At 45.9% G+C, this 18,708-nt stretch overlaps 1 protein-coding gene across 1 annotated transcript in view; it reads left to right on the plus strand.

Annotated features, from left to right (window-relative positions):
• Window positions 1-17,692, plus strand: part of cep192 (centrosomal protein 192) — a 46,314-nt gene extending 28,622 nt beyond the window's left edge. Inside the window, exons 33-48 of the mRNA XM_061246485.1 lie at window positions 138-317; window positions 687-947; window positions 1,738-1,859; window positions 2,900-3,009; window positions 3,794-3,941; window positions 4,995-5,185; window positions 6,038-6,161; window positions 6,590-6,695; window positions 7,329-7,530; window positions 8,593-8,669; window positions 8,896-8,991; window positions 9,572-9,691; window positions 10,145-10,257; window positions 11,828-11,954; window positions 12,692-12,750; window positions 15,676-17,692. Of these exons, the coding sequence (XP_061102469.1) occupies window positions 138-317; window positions 687-947; window positions 1,738-1,859; window positions 2,900-3,009; window positions 3,794-3,941; window positions 4,995-5,185; window positions 6,038-6,161; window positions 6,590-6,695; window positions 7,329-7,530; window positions 8,593-8,669; window positions 8,896-8,991; window positions 9,572-9,691; window positions 10,145-10,257; window positions 11,828-11,954; window positions 12,692-12,750; window positions 15,676-15,808 (2,169 nt within the window). The 3' untranslated portion in view covers window positions 15,809-17,692. The remainder of the gene's footprint in view (window positions 1-137; window positions 318-686; window positions 948-1,737; window positions 1,860-2,899; window positions 3,010-3,793; window positions 3,942-4,994; window positions 5,186-6,037; window positions 6,162-6,589; window positions 6,696-7,328; window positions 7,531-8,592; window positions 8,670-8,895; window positions 8,992-9,571; window positions 9,692-10,144; window positions 10,258-11,827; window positions 11,955-12,691; window positions 12,751-15,675) is intronic.
• Window positions 17,693-18,708: the final 1,016 nt, after the last annotated feature.

Below are 18,708 nucleotides of genomic sequence, written 5' to 3' on the forward strand. Positions count from 1 at the left end.
GTTGTACAGAGTAGTGTCGGCCATTTTAAAAACTGGAGAAGTAAACGTTTGAAGAAAGGCCTGTGTGAACGGTAGAGCTATCGGGGGTTGAATTTCCCAGCTTCTCTCCTGATGTTGCTTCTCTCTTCCTCCGGCAGCTCCAGAGCACGTTCGGTCCGGAGGAGCGGCTGACGAGGCACAGGGAGCTGTCCATCAGGCCCAAAGAGGACGTGGCTGTGCACCTCCTGTTCGCCCCCACCCGGGTGGCCTGCATGCTGGCCAAGCTGGAGATCAAGCAGTCCGCCGTCCGGCCCTCCCAGCCCGGGGTGAAGTTCACTGTGAGTCTGGGCCTCCTGGTGCTGTGGGTGTCCTGTATACACTGCTGAGGGAGCACAGGCTGTGCGTGCGTGATTTAGGATGGTCTATGCTTTCTCTCCCTCCCCCTCTCTCTTCCTTGCTCACACCCCCACTCTCTTGCTCCCTCTCTCTTCCTTGCTCGCTCCCTCTCTTTCTCCCTCACTCCCCCCCTCCTCTCTCTCTCTCTCTCTCTCTCTCTCTCTCTCTCTCTCTCTCTCTCTCTCTCTCTCTCTCTCTCTCTCTCTCTCTCTCTCTCTCTCCATCCTTCATTACCCATCTCTCCCTCTATCCCTTGCTCACTTGCCCGCCCTCTCACTGCCACCTCTCCTCCCCCTCTGCCCCTCTCTCAGATCCCGTTATCGGGCTATGGGGGCACGAGTAACATCATTCTGGAGGAGGTGAAGAAGCTGTCGGACAGCTACGTGGTGACGCTGGGCGGAGTGGTGGCGGGTCGGGCCAGCAAGGTGTGCCTCTCCATGAGGAACACGGGCTCGAGGGCGGCCTTCATCCGAGCCGTGGCCTTCTCCGACGTGCAGACGCGGACGCTCGCCGACCCCTCCCTCGTCAGCCTGGCGCCGTCACGCTTCGTGCTCAAGGAGAGGACCCAGGAGGTGGGCCCAGCCTCCCGGCTCATTTACGCTTTACATTTTAGTCATTTAGCAGATGCTTTTAATCCAGAGCGACTCAGAAGTACGTAAGTTCTTCAACGAGTGAAAAGCGCCAAATCCATAAATGCAGAACACGTGTATAGAGCAGTTATAAACTTTGGTAAGATGTCCGTGGACATAAAATGACCGTGAAGCGCATTCAATGCTTTTGAGCAACAGGTTTTTTAAGGTCGCAGACGACGGTCAGAAGTGTCATGCAGCCGTCATTGGTTGACTGAATAAAGACAAAGTGGTTGCCAAGGCGTGGAGTTTACGACTAGGCCACTTTTTATGTGCTTTTAAGATGTTTTGTTTGCCTAGCTAGCTAACAAAATGGAAGGGTATGAAGTGAAGCCGGTTGCTGTGGTAGCAAAGCGCACTGTCTCTGAACTATGAGCAAAACGTCATAAACTTCGCCAAGATGTCTGTGGACGAAAAAATTACGGTTGAAGCAAATTTGAAACTTTTGAGCACTGGCCACAGGTCGCCAGTGTCGCCACAGGTCGCCAGTGCTCAAAAGTTTCAAAGTTGCACGACAAGTGTCGTGCAACTTGTCATTGGTTGCCTGAAACAAAGATAAAATGGTTGCCATGATCACTAGTTTAGTTTTTTTTGAGTGAAGATGCTTTGTTTGCAGAGCTAGCTTACAAAATGGATAGATATGAGAAGAAGCTGGTTGCTAATGCACTGTCTCTGAACTATAAATGCAAAACATCGTCGGACCAAAGTGACCGTGTGCTGTACGTACACGCAGGTTGTCACGGTGACGGTGAAGGCCACTCCTCGGGAGCAGGAGCTGTGCCTGTCTGGCACCGCCCCCCTGGCCACCATCTGCTTCTTCTGTGGGGACGAGGTGTCGCGCCAGCAGTTCAGAAGGTGGGTCCTGGTGACGTCTGTTTCTCAGGGTGCTGTCGCTGCTCTGAGCCGCCTGTGCCATTGCGCATTGTGCTCACAGCCTCGTCTGTGCTTTATGAACAAAACCTGCGTCATTACTGGCCTTCGCTTGAAATGTGCACGGTTGTAATGGAGTTGATGCATATAGCGCATTTGATAGCGTTGGTCTCTGTGCATCAAAGCATTTTGCAGTTATGTTTGCCTTAGCAGTACTGTTTGACATGTAGCTTCTGGGGTCTGTGTGACAGACTGGTGCCACATTTAATAATAATAATCTTGTTATTTAGCTGACACTTATCCAAAGTGACTTGCCTAACCCTAACCCCTCCCCCCCCCCCCGGTGCAATGTGATCTTAAGGGCCTTGCTCAAGGGCCTAACAGCTGTGCAGATCTTATCGTGGCTACACCGGAGCTTGGACCACCGTCCTTCCAGGTTCTGGTCACGTACCATAGCCGCATTTGTGACCCGTTCTATCATGTTCAGCCATGATAGCCAATTTTACTATGTTTATGTAAAAATGTTCATTTTTGGCTGTTTTAGGCTTTCATCTTCATTTTGTAGAACAATATCTTGGCTTTCATAATCTGCATGTGTTAATGCCAAATTCACAGTGAAAATATAGTTTAAAAGTAAACTTTTAAACGCAAGATGTCAAAGAGAAAGTAACACCTACATTGTTTGGAGGCTAGACACCTTGTCACTATTCGCCAGTCACAAACAACCACATCAGCTGTGTTCTTGGCTATCAGCTGCGTTCTTAATATCAAGAGTAAAAATATAGTTTTAATGCATTTATGCATAAAGAGTTTTGTTAGCCCTGTGTCGGTAGTCTCCCAGCCTCACGTAACTCTCAAAACTATATTTTGAAGCTGTTTTTCTCAAAAGACCGTTTGGATGGCACTCGAAATTTAACACAACTCCCTTGATGTCTGGAGTAGAGAGATGACAGCTATCGTGAGAGAGCAGCAGAAATACGTCTTGGGGTCAGTACAACTGATATTGATATTCATGTCCTCTCCAGGTTTCTGCACAGCAAGCCTGATGCAGGGCGGAAAGTTCTCTCTCAGAGCAGCCTGCTGAAGAACATCGACTTCAGCGAGAGCTACCTGGGCGAGGAGCAGGTGACTGAAGGTAGACGCCCGCGCAAACCCCCCCCCCCAGCCTTTTCCCAGCAGCCTTCAGTACGGCCACGCAGCGCCGCCCAACCCCGCTCACTCCTGTGCCAAACACCTCGAAACGACAATTCCAAAGAAAAGTTTGAAGCCCGTTCTTGTGTTATCACACCAAAGCTCGACAGCTTTTTCCCTTGCACTTGCACAAATCCATTAGCACTTTCATTTCAGGCACTCGACAGACTCTCACCCAGAGTCACCTTCACAGGCGGCTCGTTTGTACAGCGGGGTACAAACCGAAACGCCTCTGTACCTCAGCCCCAGGGTACGACGGCACTGCCCCGTCTGGGATCAAACCTGCAGCTTCTGACTTACAAGCCCACTTCACCAACCGTTGCCTGCACTCCCCACCTCTCCCTGCCTCGCTCTCTCTCTTGTTCTTGCTTGTGTCAGCTGTTCCCAGCACTCGTGTAATAATATCCCCCGCTATGAAACTCAGCCCAGTATAAATGGCCTTGTTCTCCTGGCAGGCTATCATTTCTGTCCCAGACTGCAATTATACCTGAGCCATGGTTTTTGTCTTTAAATAGAATTAATCTAACGTGCCTGTCTCGAAACACTCCTTTCTGCTGAATTAAAGTTTTGTCCCCAGCGTGTGATTTTTTTGGGAGACGGGGGCTGTCGCGTAGCGTCGGTTCGCTGAAGGGGATTTTTGGGCCTGGCCCGTCTCGCTGCCCTTTGAGTAAGTGCGTCAACCTCGGTTCGGAGGTGTTTAATTTCTTTATTTCCCCCCCTGCCTCCAGCGTACGACCTGCCGCAGAGGCCCAACGAGGCTCACCTGTTCTACGGCGGTTTGAGTAAGGTGGTGCTGTCGGTGCTGGGCAGCGCAGAGGCGTCGGACAGCGGGGAGAGTGACTGCATGGAGTCCCTGCGGCCCTCCGAATCTGACAGGTCTGAGCCCCTTTCTCCAGAGACCGTGGTGTGCAGTCCTTCGCTAGGACAGATTCCGCCAATGTTACAGACCGAGGCTAAAGCCCGGTCTCCACTAAACGGCCAACATCAGACACGACGGGACTGTTTTAGAACGTCTTTAGCAGAAAGTTTTATCTGTGTGAACTGTCCAGTTTTGCAGAGCGGCTGGCGTTTTGAAAACTGAGCATGTCAAGTCTTAAGCCCAGAGTTTTAGAACAATTAGTGATTTAAAGTTAGTTAACTCAGTTTGTCATGGAAACAGTTGTTTATTTGTTTAATCAGCTTTTGTGTGGACAGCCTTGTTTTGAGATTTCAACACTGACTTTCCGAGATTTCTCTAGTCTTGTCTCGTCTCGTCTTGGCTGTTTGGTGGAGACTTAAGGCAAATCATCTAAGCTCACCTTTTGGCAGACTCATTACATTACTGTCATTTGGCAGACGTTCTTATCCAGAGTGACGTACAACAAAGCGTGTAACCTTAACCAGGGACAAGTGCGCTGAAAATCCTCAAGGGAAGTGCAGTTCCAAATGCCAGATGTGGCCACACAGACCTTAGTAGCGTCTCATGAGAACTCATGGCTTTCTTAGTGCCACCTATGCTACATCTGAAAACGTATCCTCTATACCATTCACTACTTCGAGCACTCCATCTTCAGTATCCCAATGAATTTGTAAATTTGTTACAACTAAATTTGTTGCAGGTTTATACTCTGGTTTAAGTTCCCTATAAATAGCTGCTATCGGTTGTGACCCCCATGACTTGGCATTCGCCATTTTTGTATGCATGCGCTAACGTAATCCATCTCAATGTCTGCTAAATGCCCAAATATAGAAGTATCAGAGAATGATAAATGGGGAAATTCCTTGGTTAGACAGGTCTGTCCTTTCAGTACTTGCCAATCTTAGTAGTTAAGATTGGCAAGTAGTTTAGTAGTCTTAATTCTGTGTGCTTACTGATCAAAATGGTGTTCCAGCACTTTAAGCTGCCAATGAGGAGTAAGAGTAATGAGGGCTGTGACAAATCTCTTGCAGTGGGTTTGGCACCTCCGACCGCCACGTCAGCAACGTTTCCCTGGATGTGCTCCCGGTGAGGGGCCCTCAGGGGCCACACCTGGCCCTGAACGTGGCGGCCCCTGCCCTGAAAGGACAGCCGGACCCCGCGGGGCCACAGGAGTCCTGGAGCGTCCGGCCCGAACAGCTGGTTCTGACGGCCCCCACCCTGAGTGAGTGACCGCAGTCTCCTTGCACTCATCCGCACGGGCCCGGATCATACCGCTCTGTTAAATGGCTCTCCTTTTCTGACCGCAAATCTTGCGGTCCAAACCATATGAGTGTGATTATTTTCTTGAAATTAGTTGGTGTGAAAGTTGAGAAACAGAAATTGCTCTTGCATGCAGTTCTGCCCCTGGAAGTTATTGTATGCTAAGACTCCAGAGGTTGTTTGTGTATATTACCTGATTATTCATTTTAAAAAATAAGTTTATTCTTATTGTTAGTTGGAACTTCAGTGCACACCAGGTGAGACTACTGTGCACAAGGAAAGAAGCACCAGCACATTGTATAAGCTGATATTTATGTTTATAATTGTAAATATAAACTATGAAATGAATTTGTTCAGCCTGTGGAAACAGTGAGGTTGTACAAGCTGCTTTGGAAAGGCAAACAGTGCTCCCTTACAAATTGGTTTGGGAAAGTGGTTGCAGGAGTACCACAGTCCCGTGCCGGCATTAACGCTCGTCTTGCCATTTTTATGGGGAAGGCCCTCCGTCAATCAGACCCTGTTCAGGCCCAGCCGCACCAAGAACTATAACTGCAATGATGACTGTAGCAGTAATGATGTGAGCATCCTCACTGCTGAATGACAGCATTCTGTAGGCATCTGCCATTTTATCGTTCGTGCAGCTGGGAAAACTGAAAGTGATCCCGACGTTATCGTATGTCACTGTCGTTGTCACTATAGTTGTGGCGTGGACTTCAGCATCCACTTGAGTTAGAAAGTAAAAAAAAAAATGATATTAATAGTTATGGTGTGGATTGGCCTCTGCTCTGTGTCAACACCTTCGCCTCTGTTACAGGCAGTTCTACGGACACCCGACACGTGCAGATCCAGAACCACTCATCGAGATCGCTGAACTTTGAGCTGTCCTGGCCCGCCCACTGCCTGACTATCACCCCTCAACACGGAGTCATTGAACCCGAGTACGACCCCCCCTTACTATGTCTATAACAACTCCGGTCCTTTAGGGCTGGTCTGCACACTGGTTTTTGTTCCAACCAGTTGCCTTGTTTATAATTTGCTGACAGCTCTCTGAATTACCCTGGTTCTGCCCTTTACTTGAGCACAGTAAAATCATTAGGATACACTTTCATTCTGCAGCTGTAGCCGGTACTCATACACATGTCAGTTAAGATTTAAGTTGATTTAAGAGTTCATTCAATAATTAAGACCAGAAGTTGGCACAAAATCCTGAAACGCATCTGCCCTTGTTGTGCACCCCTGCTCCAACAGCTGCATTTGTATTGGTGGGCTCGAACATCCTGGTCAAGGGGTGCGATGTTAACCCTCCCGTTAGCATGCACGCAGGTCAGGGAAAAACCTCTCTTCTTTTTGTCCCCCTCATGCCCAGGAGCGACTTGCAAATTCTGATCAGTCCCAACCCATCACTGGCCACCAAGCAGTCCCTGCTGCCCTGGGGCGGGCAGATCTATGTGCAGTGTGATGGCCAGCAGAAGGTACCACTCTCGCCTTCCCGTTCAGCTTGTGTTTATAGTACTTTTGGAAACACTTTGAAGTTCTGCTGGAATTTGCTCAGCTACATAAAATGTGTCACAAAAAACATTGCATTACATTAGTTATTTAGTTGTCGCTTTTATCCAAGCGATTTATAGTTGATTAGACTAAGCAGGGGCCAGTTCCCCTCTGGAACAATGTGGGGTTAAAGGCCTTGCTGAAGGCCCCAACTGCTATGGCTATACCAACCTTCCAGTTCCCAGAAAACAACGTAGCCACTAGGTTATCAGCTGCCCCCTGTATAATACATACAGTATGTGCCCCTAAAACATTTTAAATTAAATGCATTATTTATTGTACTCATGCATATTATTCACTTGTTATTGTTTGTATTAAGCCTGTATTTTGCTTATGGTCCTTAACATCACTGTATGAAGGAATGTATGCAGTACTTCATAGTGATGGTGATGGTAAGAATTATACAAATTGTTGTAGTTGTAGTAGACTGATTGAGTGGTCGTGGTGGAGGTGATGATCCAGACAGCTGCCAGTGATGATTGATTATTATTGTGCTATCAGTCGTGCGGGTAATCGTGATCGGCATTGCTAATGATTATTATTTTTCACTGCTGCAGTTCATCAAAGTGCAGATCCGTCAGGACCTGGCTCTGGACGTCTCGGCCACGGCCTCCGTGGCCAAACCCCTCTCCAGCCTGCCCCCGCAGGCCGAGACCCCGCCCGCCCCCGGGTGCAAGACTCCCGGCGAGCCTTCGGCTCAGGTGGAGATCAAGAACCGCACTCTGGTGTTCCCCGCTACGCCGTCCGGCGAGACCTCAGGTTGGTGGACACGACCTGCTAAAGCGGGAAACCTTAGGAAGGAAATAAGCTTAAAGGCTTACGTCCTTCCTGCGTATTTTTGTGTTTTTCAGCCTTTCATATCATCCTGGAGCTTTTGATTTGTGTTCCATACTCATTTGTAAAACAATTTTCGTTGAAGTATGCATATTTTAGGGTCTAACTTATTTTTGTTGAGCTGTTTGTAAAACGATTTCCCACGTGACGCATGTTTTTCTATAATTATCGGAGGACGTTGCTAAATGTTAATGCTGAGAGCTGACCACAGGAGGCAGAGGGGGAGGGGTTAGGGACTTTTTACGAGTGTTTTGTGGACATTTTGGGCCTTTAAACCGCGGCTAATCGGCGATCGTTCTCCAGTGGCGGAGTGCAGCAGGGTTTTCGTCCGTCTCTTCGACCCATTAAAATAATCTGTGGTCGGAAAGGGAGACCGAAGCGCTTCCTTTTAGCACATTTATGTAAATTATTTCCTTAATCGCTGCATTAAAGATGTATCAAGGCAGTTTTCTCTTTTTCCAATTAAGTTAGTAAGATGATGGTTCACTGTTTATTCTTTGCCTCTAGATTAGATTAGGCTTTATGGAACATTATCTTTGCCCTTGTCAATAGGGCACGTGTTCAAGATGTAAATTACACAGCAACTTTTGAGTGTGGCAAAATGGAGGTATGACCAATTTTTTAAAAACAAACAAAAAAGTGCTGACTAAATAGGAGGCGTTGAAGCAGCGACTGGATTTCATATGTATGTTCCTGCTTAGCACTTGGCATTCTAAAACGGCTTTCTGTTATCTGTTCTGTTTAACCATCTTTGAATGTATGGCATCCAAAATGGAAATGGTGTTACTCATGAAATTCTCATATTTGCTGTTTATTATTTGCTGTGAAATTGTACAGTGTATAGTATTGTTCCAGGTTTTTCTTGGTACGTGTTTAAATGCCAAGCTGAAAGTGTCTATGTGGTCGACGGTTTGTCCTTCCTCTGCTGAAAGAGAAAAGTTTTCAAAATGTCCTCTCATGGCCGCCTTCTCTCTCTCATTTTCGTAGAATCTATCCTGGAGGTGGAGAACAAGGGAGAGGAAGTGAGGTGGTACCTCTCCTCCTTTGCGCCGCCGTATGTCAAGGTGCGTCTCTTTCTGGAAGTTTCCGCCGCCTGAAATCCCATTCTTTACGCCGCTGTGTTCATCGACCTCAGCGTGGTTGCTGCATAAGCTACCGCTCGTCTCACTCTGAATAAGTCAGCAGTGCGATGTAGGGCATTTGCATGAGCATATGCAGTTGTGGCAGTAAAAGTATCGAGGTTATTAAAATGTTGAAATGCGCTTCACGAGAGCTTCTCTTCGTCCTCAGGGTGTGGACAGCAGCGGAGATGTTTATCGCGCCACATACACGGCGTTCAGGTGCTCCCGAGTGTCGGGGACTCTGGGTCTTCAGGAGAAGATGCAGGTGAGCCCAGTGTTTGGCAGGCAGGTGTCACTCGACTTGAGGGCAGCCTGTACCAAGTGGCTGAGGTTCATGACTGGGGCCCAGGTGGTTGGTAATTCAAGCCCCGTTGGTGTAGCTCCGATAAGATCCACAATTAGACAGTTGTTGGGCCCTTGAGCAAGGCCCATGATTGTCCCCTGCTCAGTCTAATCAACTATCGCTTTCGATAAAAGCATCAGCTAAACAACAGTTAACTCGAAGGGTGTCCATGCAGTAACTCCAGACCGATGCCTTCTTCATATGTGTTTGTCGTTAGTGTTGAATTTTGTATCCAGATCTTCATGTACCTTATTGTGTGACCTGTATTTGATGCGCTGGATAAGAACTTCTGAACATGTGTAAATATTTTACATTTCTTGACATGCATTTCTCAGTCCCTGGTGTATCGGGTTTAAAGTGTGTCTCTTTTTTAAAATTTATACTATTTTTGAAAACTTTTCTCTACCCTGTGCAAGAACTGCTTTATCAACCAAACGATGTAAAATACCCATGTGGTATTTTAAATATTTTCTGGATTTCATTGTGTTCTCATAATTCCCAGATACCCATCACCTTCCTGCCCCGGGACAGAGGAGACTATGCCCAGTTCTGGGACCTGGAGTGTCACCCTTTGGCCGAGCCTCAAAACAAGAGCCGTGTTCGGTTCCAGCTCTGTGGGACGGTGAGTGAGGACCCTGTCTTGCGTGGTGCCGGACCTGGGGTCTGGCAGCTCGGTGCGCCTGTGTCATGGAGTACGATGTATAAAAACACTGCTGCCAGTGGTATTTTTTAATTGACCATGTTTCACATAGCAGACATCTTAAAACCAGTCCTGGAGTTGGGACATGGGTGGCCTGTAGCATAATGGTTAAGGCACAAGGTTGGTGGTTTGATCCCCGGTGTAGCCACAATAAGATCAGCACAGCCGTTGGCCCATTGAGCAAGGCCCTTAGTCCTGTGTTGCTCCAGGGAAGGATTGTCGCTCTGGATAGGGCCAAAATGCCATTAATGTAATGTAATGTAACATGGCGTTAACGTGACCTTGGGTTTGGAAGTGGAGAGTCTCTGTGACATGCCACAGGGGGCTCTTTGGTACCGGCTGGCCCCGAGGCTAAGTGGAGTGTGCTGTTTCTAGGGTGTAAAGGCTGGTGCACCATTGCCTCCCGAGGAGAGCAACTGCTCGCTGGTGCGGACAGAAGCCACCGTGAAGCCCAGGAAGAAGCCAGAGGCTCCTGCGGTCAAAACCAGGTAAGAGCCACCATGCCTCATAGCACCATTTAAACTGCATCTCAGGTGGCATGTACCAGCCATGTGTGGTCTAGAAGCCCCGCCCAGATTGAGTGAGGCATGGAAACCCTGTTTGGGTGCGGTATAGAAGCCTGGTTTGGTATTGAAGGTATGGTATTGAAGACCTGCTTATGTGTGGTATACCTCAGGTTTAGGTTCCTTGCTTGGATATTGATGATGTGGACAAAGGTGTAGGACAAGGTGTAGAATCTAGGCATTTATCCAAACTTAAATGCTCTCTTTGAGAAGAAAATTTCAAACAATGGGTTGTATTCATTTTTCTCAAAGTTAACCAATGATATTCTTAACATTTTCTTTTTTGTTCTTTGGGCCAGTTGTGGAAGCGGCCTCCAGAAAAGAACTGATTCTGATTTTTATGTTCGTTTTGTGTTAAAAAGAAACGGTTGTACACAGTTCCAGTGGTAAAAACAAAAACACTTCTCGCTCTGTGTCTTGGGTCCATCCAAAATCAGCTAGTGACAGAGCGTCATCATAATGAGAAGGAAATTACAGTAATTTCTTGTGCATAGTGATGTGATTCTGCGCATATTTTTAACACGTTGTCAGATTACTTTCTTCACAGCGCTGGAAGCACTAAGTTGAGCTGGGTTGTCGGAAGCCGTGTGTGTCGGCAGACTGCTGCTCACCTTTCAAGGCCCCCCTCATTGACGCCGTGTCTTATGACTTGTAAAGAGCTGTACCTAGCTTGCTGTGAACTCTCATTCACCCATCTATCCTTGTGCTGCTTTACAGAGAAACTAAATGCTTTTAACCGAGTAATCAACACAAAGGCAACATTCTTTCACGCGAACAATGCCTGCAGTTGGCTTGTTTTTTTTTGTTGTTTTTTTTCTTTTTTGCGTTTGAGAATTCAGAAGGGTTGCATTTTTTTGCTCACAGTTGTCAACTATAGACAGATTGTTTTCATGCTGTGCTTTAGTGTCTTTGCGAAAGCTGAGAGAATAAAACCAAAAAAATGTACTAATGAGATCCTCTTGCACCTTTTTAATGACTTGCTTATAAATTGTTTCAGTTTAGGCTCAAGTAATGCAATTCTATTCAATTATTCAAAATAACATTTCAGTGTTATTTTGAATATATAACCATCCAAAATTCCATACAAACACCTTTTCCAGTGAATTCAGAGAGGGACATAAATTATGGAAGGGAACGTGTGAGGGAGACTAGTAGTAGCCCAATATTGTTTATTTTTCCTGACTGTCAGCAATGGGCAGAGCTGTCGGCTCTCCAACAACTGCAGTGTCTGATCTAGCACCAATGTTGCTCAGACAGAATTATTTTCACAAATGCACATGTAATATTTATTTGTAATGGCCAACCTTTTGGAACATCTAGCTTAGTATTATTTGTGAAATACTGTGTAAATAAATGTTTTACACATGTTTCCAGGTTAATCATTTTTATGAGTAATGATAAATGGGCTAAATAAGTTTCAGGTTTCCTATCATGAATAAGAATAATTTTGTTGGCTGAACAGATACAGACTGTGTTGTCCACCTTTGGTTTCCAGCCAGGAGGAGGCACCGCGGAGAGGCGTGTACGCTCCCCAAGACCTCTACACCTTCCCTCAGACGCGTGTGGGAGAGTCCAGCGCCCTGAAGGTGAACGTGCGAAACAACTCTTTCGACACCCATGAGGTAAGCCAGACCAACCCGTCATGAGATTCATTTTTACCGCCTCCTTCCTCCCTGGTCACCGAGCTGCTTGCAGAGGATAGTCGTCTCTGTGCCCTTTCGGATCTGTTCTGCAGCACGGAGTTGGAGCTTTCGCAATGCCACTTAGCCTCTCAGACCAATCTGGCTCCATGTCTTCCACCTCCACGGTGGTTTGTGTTGAGAGCTTTTTGTCTTAACATACAGACTGTTACTGCAGCGCCGTTAACCACGCAAGTCTGCAGCCTTCTGCAATTACATTTTATGTGCAAGACAAGATGAATACCGTCTGGAAAGGAAAAAATGGCAGCCATTTAGTTTCAGGAGAAATATTTTCCCTTCAGCATTTCTTTTCTAGTGCATTTGGCAAGAATAACGGTCTTGCTCTTCGGTGACCCCCCTGCGCTCCGAGAACTGAAAGCTCGTAGCACAGGAGGTGCGATGTTCCTCCTGGGACCCCTTTCTGAAACGCTTTTTATCCGTCCTTTTCTCAGATTCGCGAAAAGATGAAAAATAAAGGAATCTGACGAAACAAAAAAAAAAAAATGCCGAGTATTTCTCGAATGAGAGATGCGCTTCAGAGGGGGGTCTCTCAGCTTGCTGTCGGTTTCTCGACGTTAATTGATCCAGCATGCGCGACACTTCCCTCCGCTGTGTGACTAATGTGACCGCCCTGAATGTTTGCATGGGTTTGATGTTGAGCTTCTCTAATTGACTTGCAGCTGAAATTCGTAAGCCCCAGGGAGCCCTTCTACATCAAGCATTCCAAATATTCTTTAAGGTGAGTGGTCCGTCTCCCCAGGGTCGCTTCGTTCTCAGTTTTGGTAGAAGGGCGGTTAAAGAGCTATTTAGAACTGTGTGAGTAGAGTGGCAAATGGCAATGAAAGTACCAAGATGTTTTAACTCTGGCTGGGCAATATAGCCATGGCGGAATAAAAAAATTTAAGTGCCCTAACAACTATCTCTGAAATGCGGTGTTGGATTTCTTTCTGTCTGTTGTATTGAATCATACTTGTTGCGGTAGCACACCTCCAATTTTCTGAGCTGAAGTGAAATGTTTCTGGGAGGGAAAAAAAAACATATCTTTTCAATGTTGATATGACACCAACAGGGCCATGCTGTTTCCATGTGGTAGATGCGATAAGCATAAAATCTAAGAGTTAAGTTAACCAACATTAAATAGATACCAGTGATGTTTTTTCTCCCCGGAAGCATTTCACTGAAGTTTGGAGATGTATGACCGTGTCAAATATGATTAAAGATGAAAAGATAGCTATATCGCACAGCCCTAGTTTAACGTCCTTTCCACCCGCAAGAGTAGTTCTGGACTGGACTGGTTCCCTAGGTGGGAGGGGGGGGAGATCAGGTGACCCAGATCTCCAGGTACTGGCTGTGAGGTGCACAGTCTGAGAGCTGGTGTGCAGAATGCAAGCTTTCCTTGCATGGTGTGGCCTTCTTGCATCTTCATGTGAAATGGCAGCCTGCTCCATGTGAAAAAGCTGGCTCTGCCATTGTGCATACTAGCATTCTGCATAGTCCCATACTTCTGTAGCATACTTTTCCAAGGGTACAAGTTTGAATGCGCTTCATTGCATTGGGGAGTGCAAGTACACTTCCGTTTTGCTACACTTAGAACACACTAGTCATCGCTTGTTTCAGAGTCCTCTACCTTTTGACCTGAGAGGAGAAACAAGCGTACTTTCATCTGATGAAAGCGTACTGATCAGTTTCTGGCATCAATATAAATAAGTTCTTATTAACCTGGCCCTTCGAGCTGTCAAGGGAATTTGGTAATTGTTTCTACTTGGGTTCGGTTTGTAGATGAGCATGTTTTTTGCCTACAGTGATATCGTTAGCCTACATGGGGTAGGTAAGTGAGATGGCTAATATTTGGCTATTTTATTGCAGTTCTTGCTTTGGTCACTTAATGTATGAGTCAAGATGTAATACTGTGATGTATCAGACACCTAAAATAAAAAATAACCCTTAAACTTTTGATAAGTTTATAACCGTTACATCTGTAAACAAATTCCTCCGGTGGTTACTAAGGTAAGTGATAGTTGCTGAATTTAGCACCGTGATCTGCTCACGATTCTGTAAACCCACGCCCGAGTCCTGACAAGTACAGAAGTACACATCTGGGGATAAATCACAGTTCATATGTGATTAATACTACAACGTCCCTGATACTTTGCATTCTTACTAGAATGCAAGTATGCATAATAAAGCTGTAGTCTTTATGCCCCTACAGAGCTTCACTATGCTCTGATGAGAAAACGCCATGTTATAGGGAAGCACCTAAAGTGGAAGTTAACCGTATAATCTGTATTGGGCTTTTCCATATTTTACATTTACATATTCTACAAATTACATATTTTCTTCGCAAGTGCATTTCTTTGTGTTTATTATACATGCTGTAAACTATACATATGTTTACTATACATATGTAAAACTTCAGGACTAGGGAATATAATTTTAGTTACATAGACTAACCCAGGAGTGGACAGCTCTATTCTTGGTGGGCTGGTGTGTATTCATGTTTCTGTTCACCCCAATTAACCCAGACCAGTTAGCTACAGTATATTTACGGGTATACATGTACGCTGCTTTAACCATAGAGTGGACCACAGTACGGTGTTCAGATGTATGCTGATTTAACCATAGAGTGAACCACAGTGCAGTGTTCAGATGTACGCTGCTTTAACCATAGAGTGGACCACAGTACGGTGTTCAGATGTTCGTTGATTTAACCATAGAGTGGACCACAGTACGGTGTTCAGATGTGCGTTGATTTAACCATAGAGTGGTCCACAGTATGGTGTTCAGATGTTCGTTTGAATTAACCATAGAGTTGACCACAGTACGGTGTTCAGGGAACAGACGCAATTCCTCTCTTAGTCACAGGCTTATTGAGAAACTTGGATAAAATGCAAATAAATGAGCGATTGGGCTAATTGGATAATTAAGAGCAGAAGTTGGCGTGAAACCCTGAATGTGACGCGGGCCTCCTCACCCACCCCTGAACTTACCAGATGTTCAGCTCTGCCTTCTTTATGTAGCCAGTTCTGTCTTGCTACTGTTCGAGCTCCGAGCGTTCCAACTTGACGCAACTTATGAATATTTATGAAGGAGTGACCAAGAATAATGCTGTGTGACAATGGACGTTCTGTCTTGGCAAAGCCTCCTAATGAATATGCATCAGCTTTAATATAGCACCGTAAAACTCCAGTCACCAGTTGGAACCTCGTGTACTTAGGAAGGGGACAGAAGGAACGCGAGCAGCCCATCTGACCGCTGCACCATGTGGGGCCCACAGCATGCTCACATACTCATTTGGCAGCGCTGAAGGGAAAAAGTATTTTTCTGTTTGTTGTTTGCGGAGGGCCACTCAAATGGCTAAATCGCCCACACTTTTACTGTCGGGTTTATCATTAGATTGCGCGGTAGTGAACGTGCGCGTATGAATGTGACTGCGCGTGTGGCCTTGCGTGTAGGTGTGTGCGTGTGCATGTGTGTCTGCGCATGCGCCTGTGCGTGCGTGCGTGCGTGTGTGTGTACGCCAGTATGTGCGTGTGTGTAGCTGTGTGTGCGTGCGCGTGCTCCTGTGCGTGTGTGTAGCTGTGTGTGTGCGCGCGTATTCTCCTATGCGTGTGTACCCGTGTATGCATGCGTACTAACGTGTCCTTTCCCCCCTCGTCCCCTCCAGGTCACAACACTACATCAACATCCCGGTCCAGTTCAAACCCGGAGCAGCAGGGAGGTACAGCGGCTCTCTGCTCATACAGGCCGACACCAGCTCCAGTCTGGCCATTAGGCTGGCCGGTGAAGCCCTGCCCTGACTCCCGACACCCCCCTTTATGTTTTTTGTAAAACACCCTCACGCAGGATGTCAGGGTGGCTCCTCCAGCTGATCATTTTTCCAGCCTCAGCGACAGGAGAGGCGGGCCGGTATCCGGCCCACCTCCATGAAAATGTCTCATGTATTTCTTGTTTTCCCTTTCTTGTTCAAGTGATTTTCAAAGGCAGCTTGCTTTTTTTGAAAAGAAAAAGAATAAAAAATGCACTACTGTACATTTGTAGCACACTCGAACACTCTGGTCAGACCCCTCGCCATCGTTCGATGCTTGTTTGGTAATGGGAGCCGATATGCGTCGCCACTTTTTACTGGTTGGCATTTGCATAACCTTTTGCCAAGCCACAGTGATGTAGCTTGGGAATGCAGCTCTAAAGATGTCTTTTCTTCCTTGCGTCTTGTCAGAATTTTTTTGTCTCTCCCCCCATTCTTCGGGAAACCCATAATTGGCCTGCTTAAATAGTTTTATAAAATTTTCAGAGTAAACATTCTCAAAGCGGGCATTCACACATGCAGCGAATATACGGAAAACGAGCACTAGGCGGTCTGCCGGCAGGGGGGAGACGCCGTGACCTCCTTTTTAAAAAAATCGGATGGTTCGGTCTCCTCAAAGCTGCAAGCTGCCTTTTGAATTGGTTCATTTGGAGCGACTAGTTTTCAGATCTAGAAGGCACCGTCTCGGGGCAAGGTTTCCGCTTTCATCTTCACCTGCAAACATTTCTTCTTTCAGCGGCTTTCTCTGCCGTCTTTTCTGACGCTAGTGACTCGGGGCGAGAGGACTGTCGTTCATGAACCCCTTTGCGGCTTTGTATGGTGACGTTCAGAGAAAAAAAAAAAAAAAAAAAAGCATCATTTGCGTAGCTTTTTTATTGAATTTATCTATTGTACCGGTATTTTTGGAGGCCTTTGAGAAGGCGAGCAAACGAGGTCTTTAAAAGCAGACGGTAACCTGCAGTAAAGTGCTTTTCGGTTTGAGTCGGCCGTACGAATCGCTGGCCCGGATGCCATTTCCATCTAGAACCTTCCCTTCCACCCAATCTCACAATGTGTTCAGCTCTCTTGTGGCAAGATCTCCATGTCAATGCTGATTGCCTAAGCTGTGGTGCCACCAGGCTGGCAGGCTCCTGTCTGCCATGTGTTAGCTCCTGGCTCCTAACCAGCGGTCCATCTGCCCGGGCACCCCCTTAATCCCGCTTGGAGACGGAGGCCTCTGAAATCATTAGGATGTTAAACGGTTGCATGTTAAAGACGGCCCAGTCTCCCAGAAGATGGGCTTGGGAATGGGGCCTCCTGGCCTTGACCTAGACTTGACTAGAACGGGCCAACCTTGAGTTAGTGCTCCCCTCTCCCCGTCGCAACGGGGCATTCTGGGGGCTCGTCCATCACGGAACACGCCGGAACTCTCTTCTCACCAGGCTTGGCTAAAGCGGGTGTGGGCCAGGCTGGTTCAACTTCACAGTTTCAGGGAAAAAATTCCCTGGATTCTGTGTCCACCGTCGATGAATATATTCAGAAACCAGTTCTGTCCCACCCTATCCTCCCTCCACGTTTGTTTGTTCTTGGAGTGAACATTTGAGTGTACATTTTGCGAACACTTCCTTTGAATTTCTTATTTATTTTTAGAGTGAATCAGAAATTCTTTTGTAATAGGGCCATATTTTTGTAAGTGACATAGTATTCTGGTATGAACTGAGCTGGGTTATTTTTTGTAATCCTTGGATTTCACACAATTGAGTGTTTCTGTTCAATTCTGTATATATATTAAAAATCAATTTGCACATTGCCTGTACATTCTATTTCTACCTTAGTGTCAAAGTGTATTTATTTTTAAACAAGCAACTTGATAAAATAAAGGTCTATGTGAAATACATTTGTGTACTTGTTTTTTTTTTTTTTTTTTTTGTCGTCCTGTGACAGTAATTTTGTACAATACAATGAGTTATTGCTTATTCACTTCTACCTTAGTGAGTTGACCATCCTGGGCTTGCTTTGCACAGTTAGAATTTGCGCATAAGAACTTGAATAGTAATGTCTAAAATGAGAAAAAAAACTTTGCTAAGGGGGAAGACTTGGTGCATCAATAACGATAAGATGTGATGAAGGATGATGGAAACAAATTTTTAGAATAAATGATGTGACCGAGACCCAAGTCGCACACTTGTTAAAATGTTCAGCAGTTTGAATACTGAACACAAGTGGTATTGCATGTTAGAACCCCCTGTGATTTCCATGAATTATAAAGAATGACAATTGTAAATTAAATAGCCAAATCCTTGACAGGTCAGTCTCCAGTAAACCGGTGGAATCAAGTCAAAACAAACTATGTCAGATCCTAAGATTAAATGAATTAAGAAGCAGACTGTTGAAATGATTAATAATATCAATAATAATCATACATTCTTAAATTGAATGTAGGCTCACTACTTCTACTTTACCAAAGACATTAAACAAGACATTAAATTGACATTACCGGAAAAGAGGGAGTAAGCCAGACCTTGGCAGAGTATTACCCCCTTCCACTCAAACAAGCAAACAAGCTAGAAACTCCAACCACCACCAGATTGATTGGGTGATGCCAAGTTAAGGTGTGTAGGGGGGGTCACACTACTTTATGGCAAGAACTAGCCCATCTAAAATGACAAGAGGAGCACTTGCATGCGTTCCACTACTGTATATGTTGCTTTCCCCATAAACTTTTTCTGTTTTAATAACTATCCTAGGTAGGATCCCTCTTATGCCCAAGTTGAATCTGCTTTCCAGTCATTGTATCCATTTGTATCAGAGTTATGAAAAGTCATGCACTTAAATGCATGTCTTTTACTCATGTCTAGACTGTATAACCTTATTGACATTCCATTTTCTCTCATATACAGCAGGACAGTCTTA

Source organism: Conger conger, chromosome 1 (genome assembly GCF_963514075.1).
Source record: "Conger conger chromosome 1, fConCon1.1, whole genome shotgun sequence".
Lineage (NCBI taxonomy): Eukaryota > Metazoa > Chordata > Actinopteri > Anguilliformes > Congridae > Conger > Conger conger.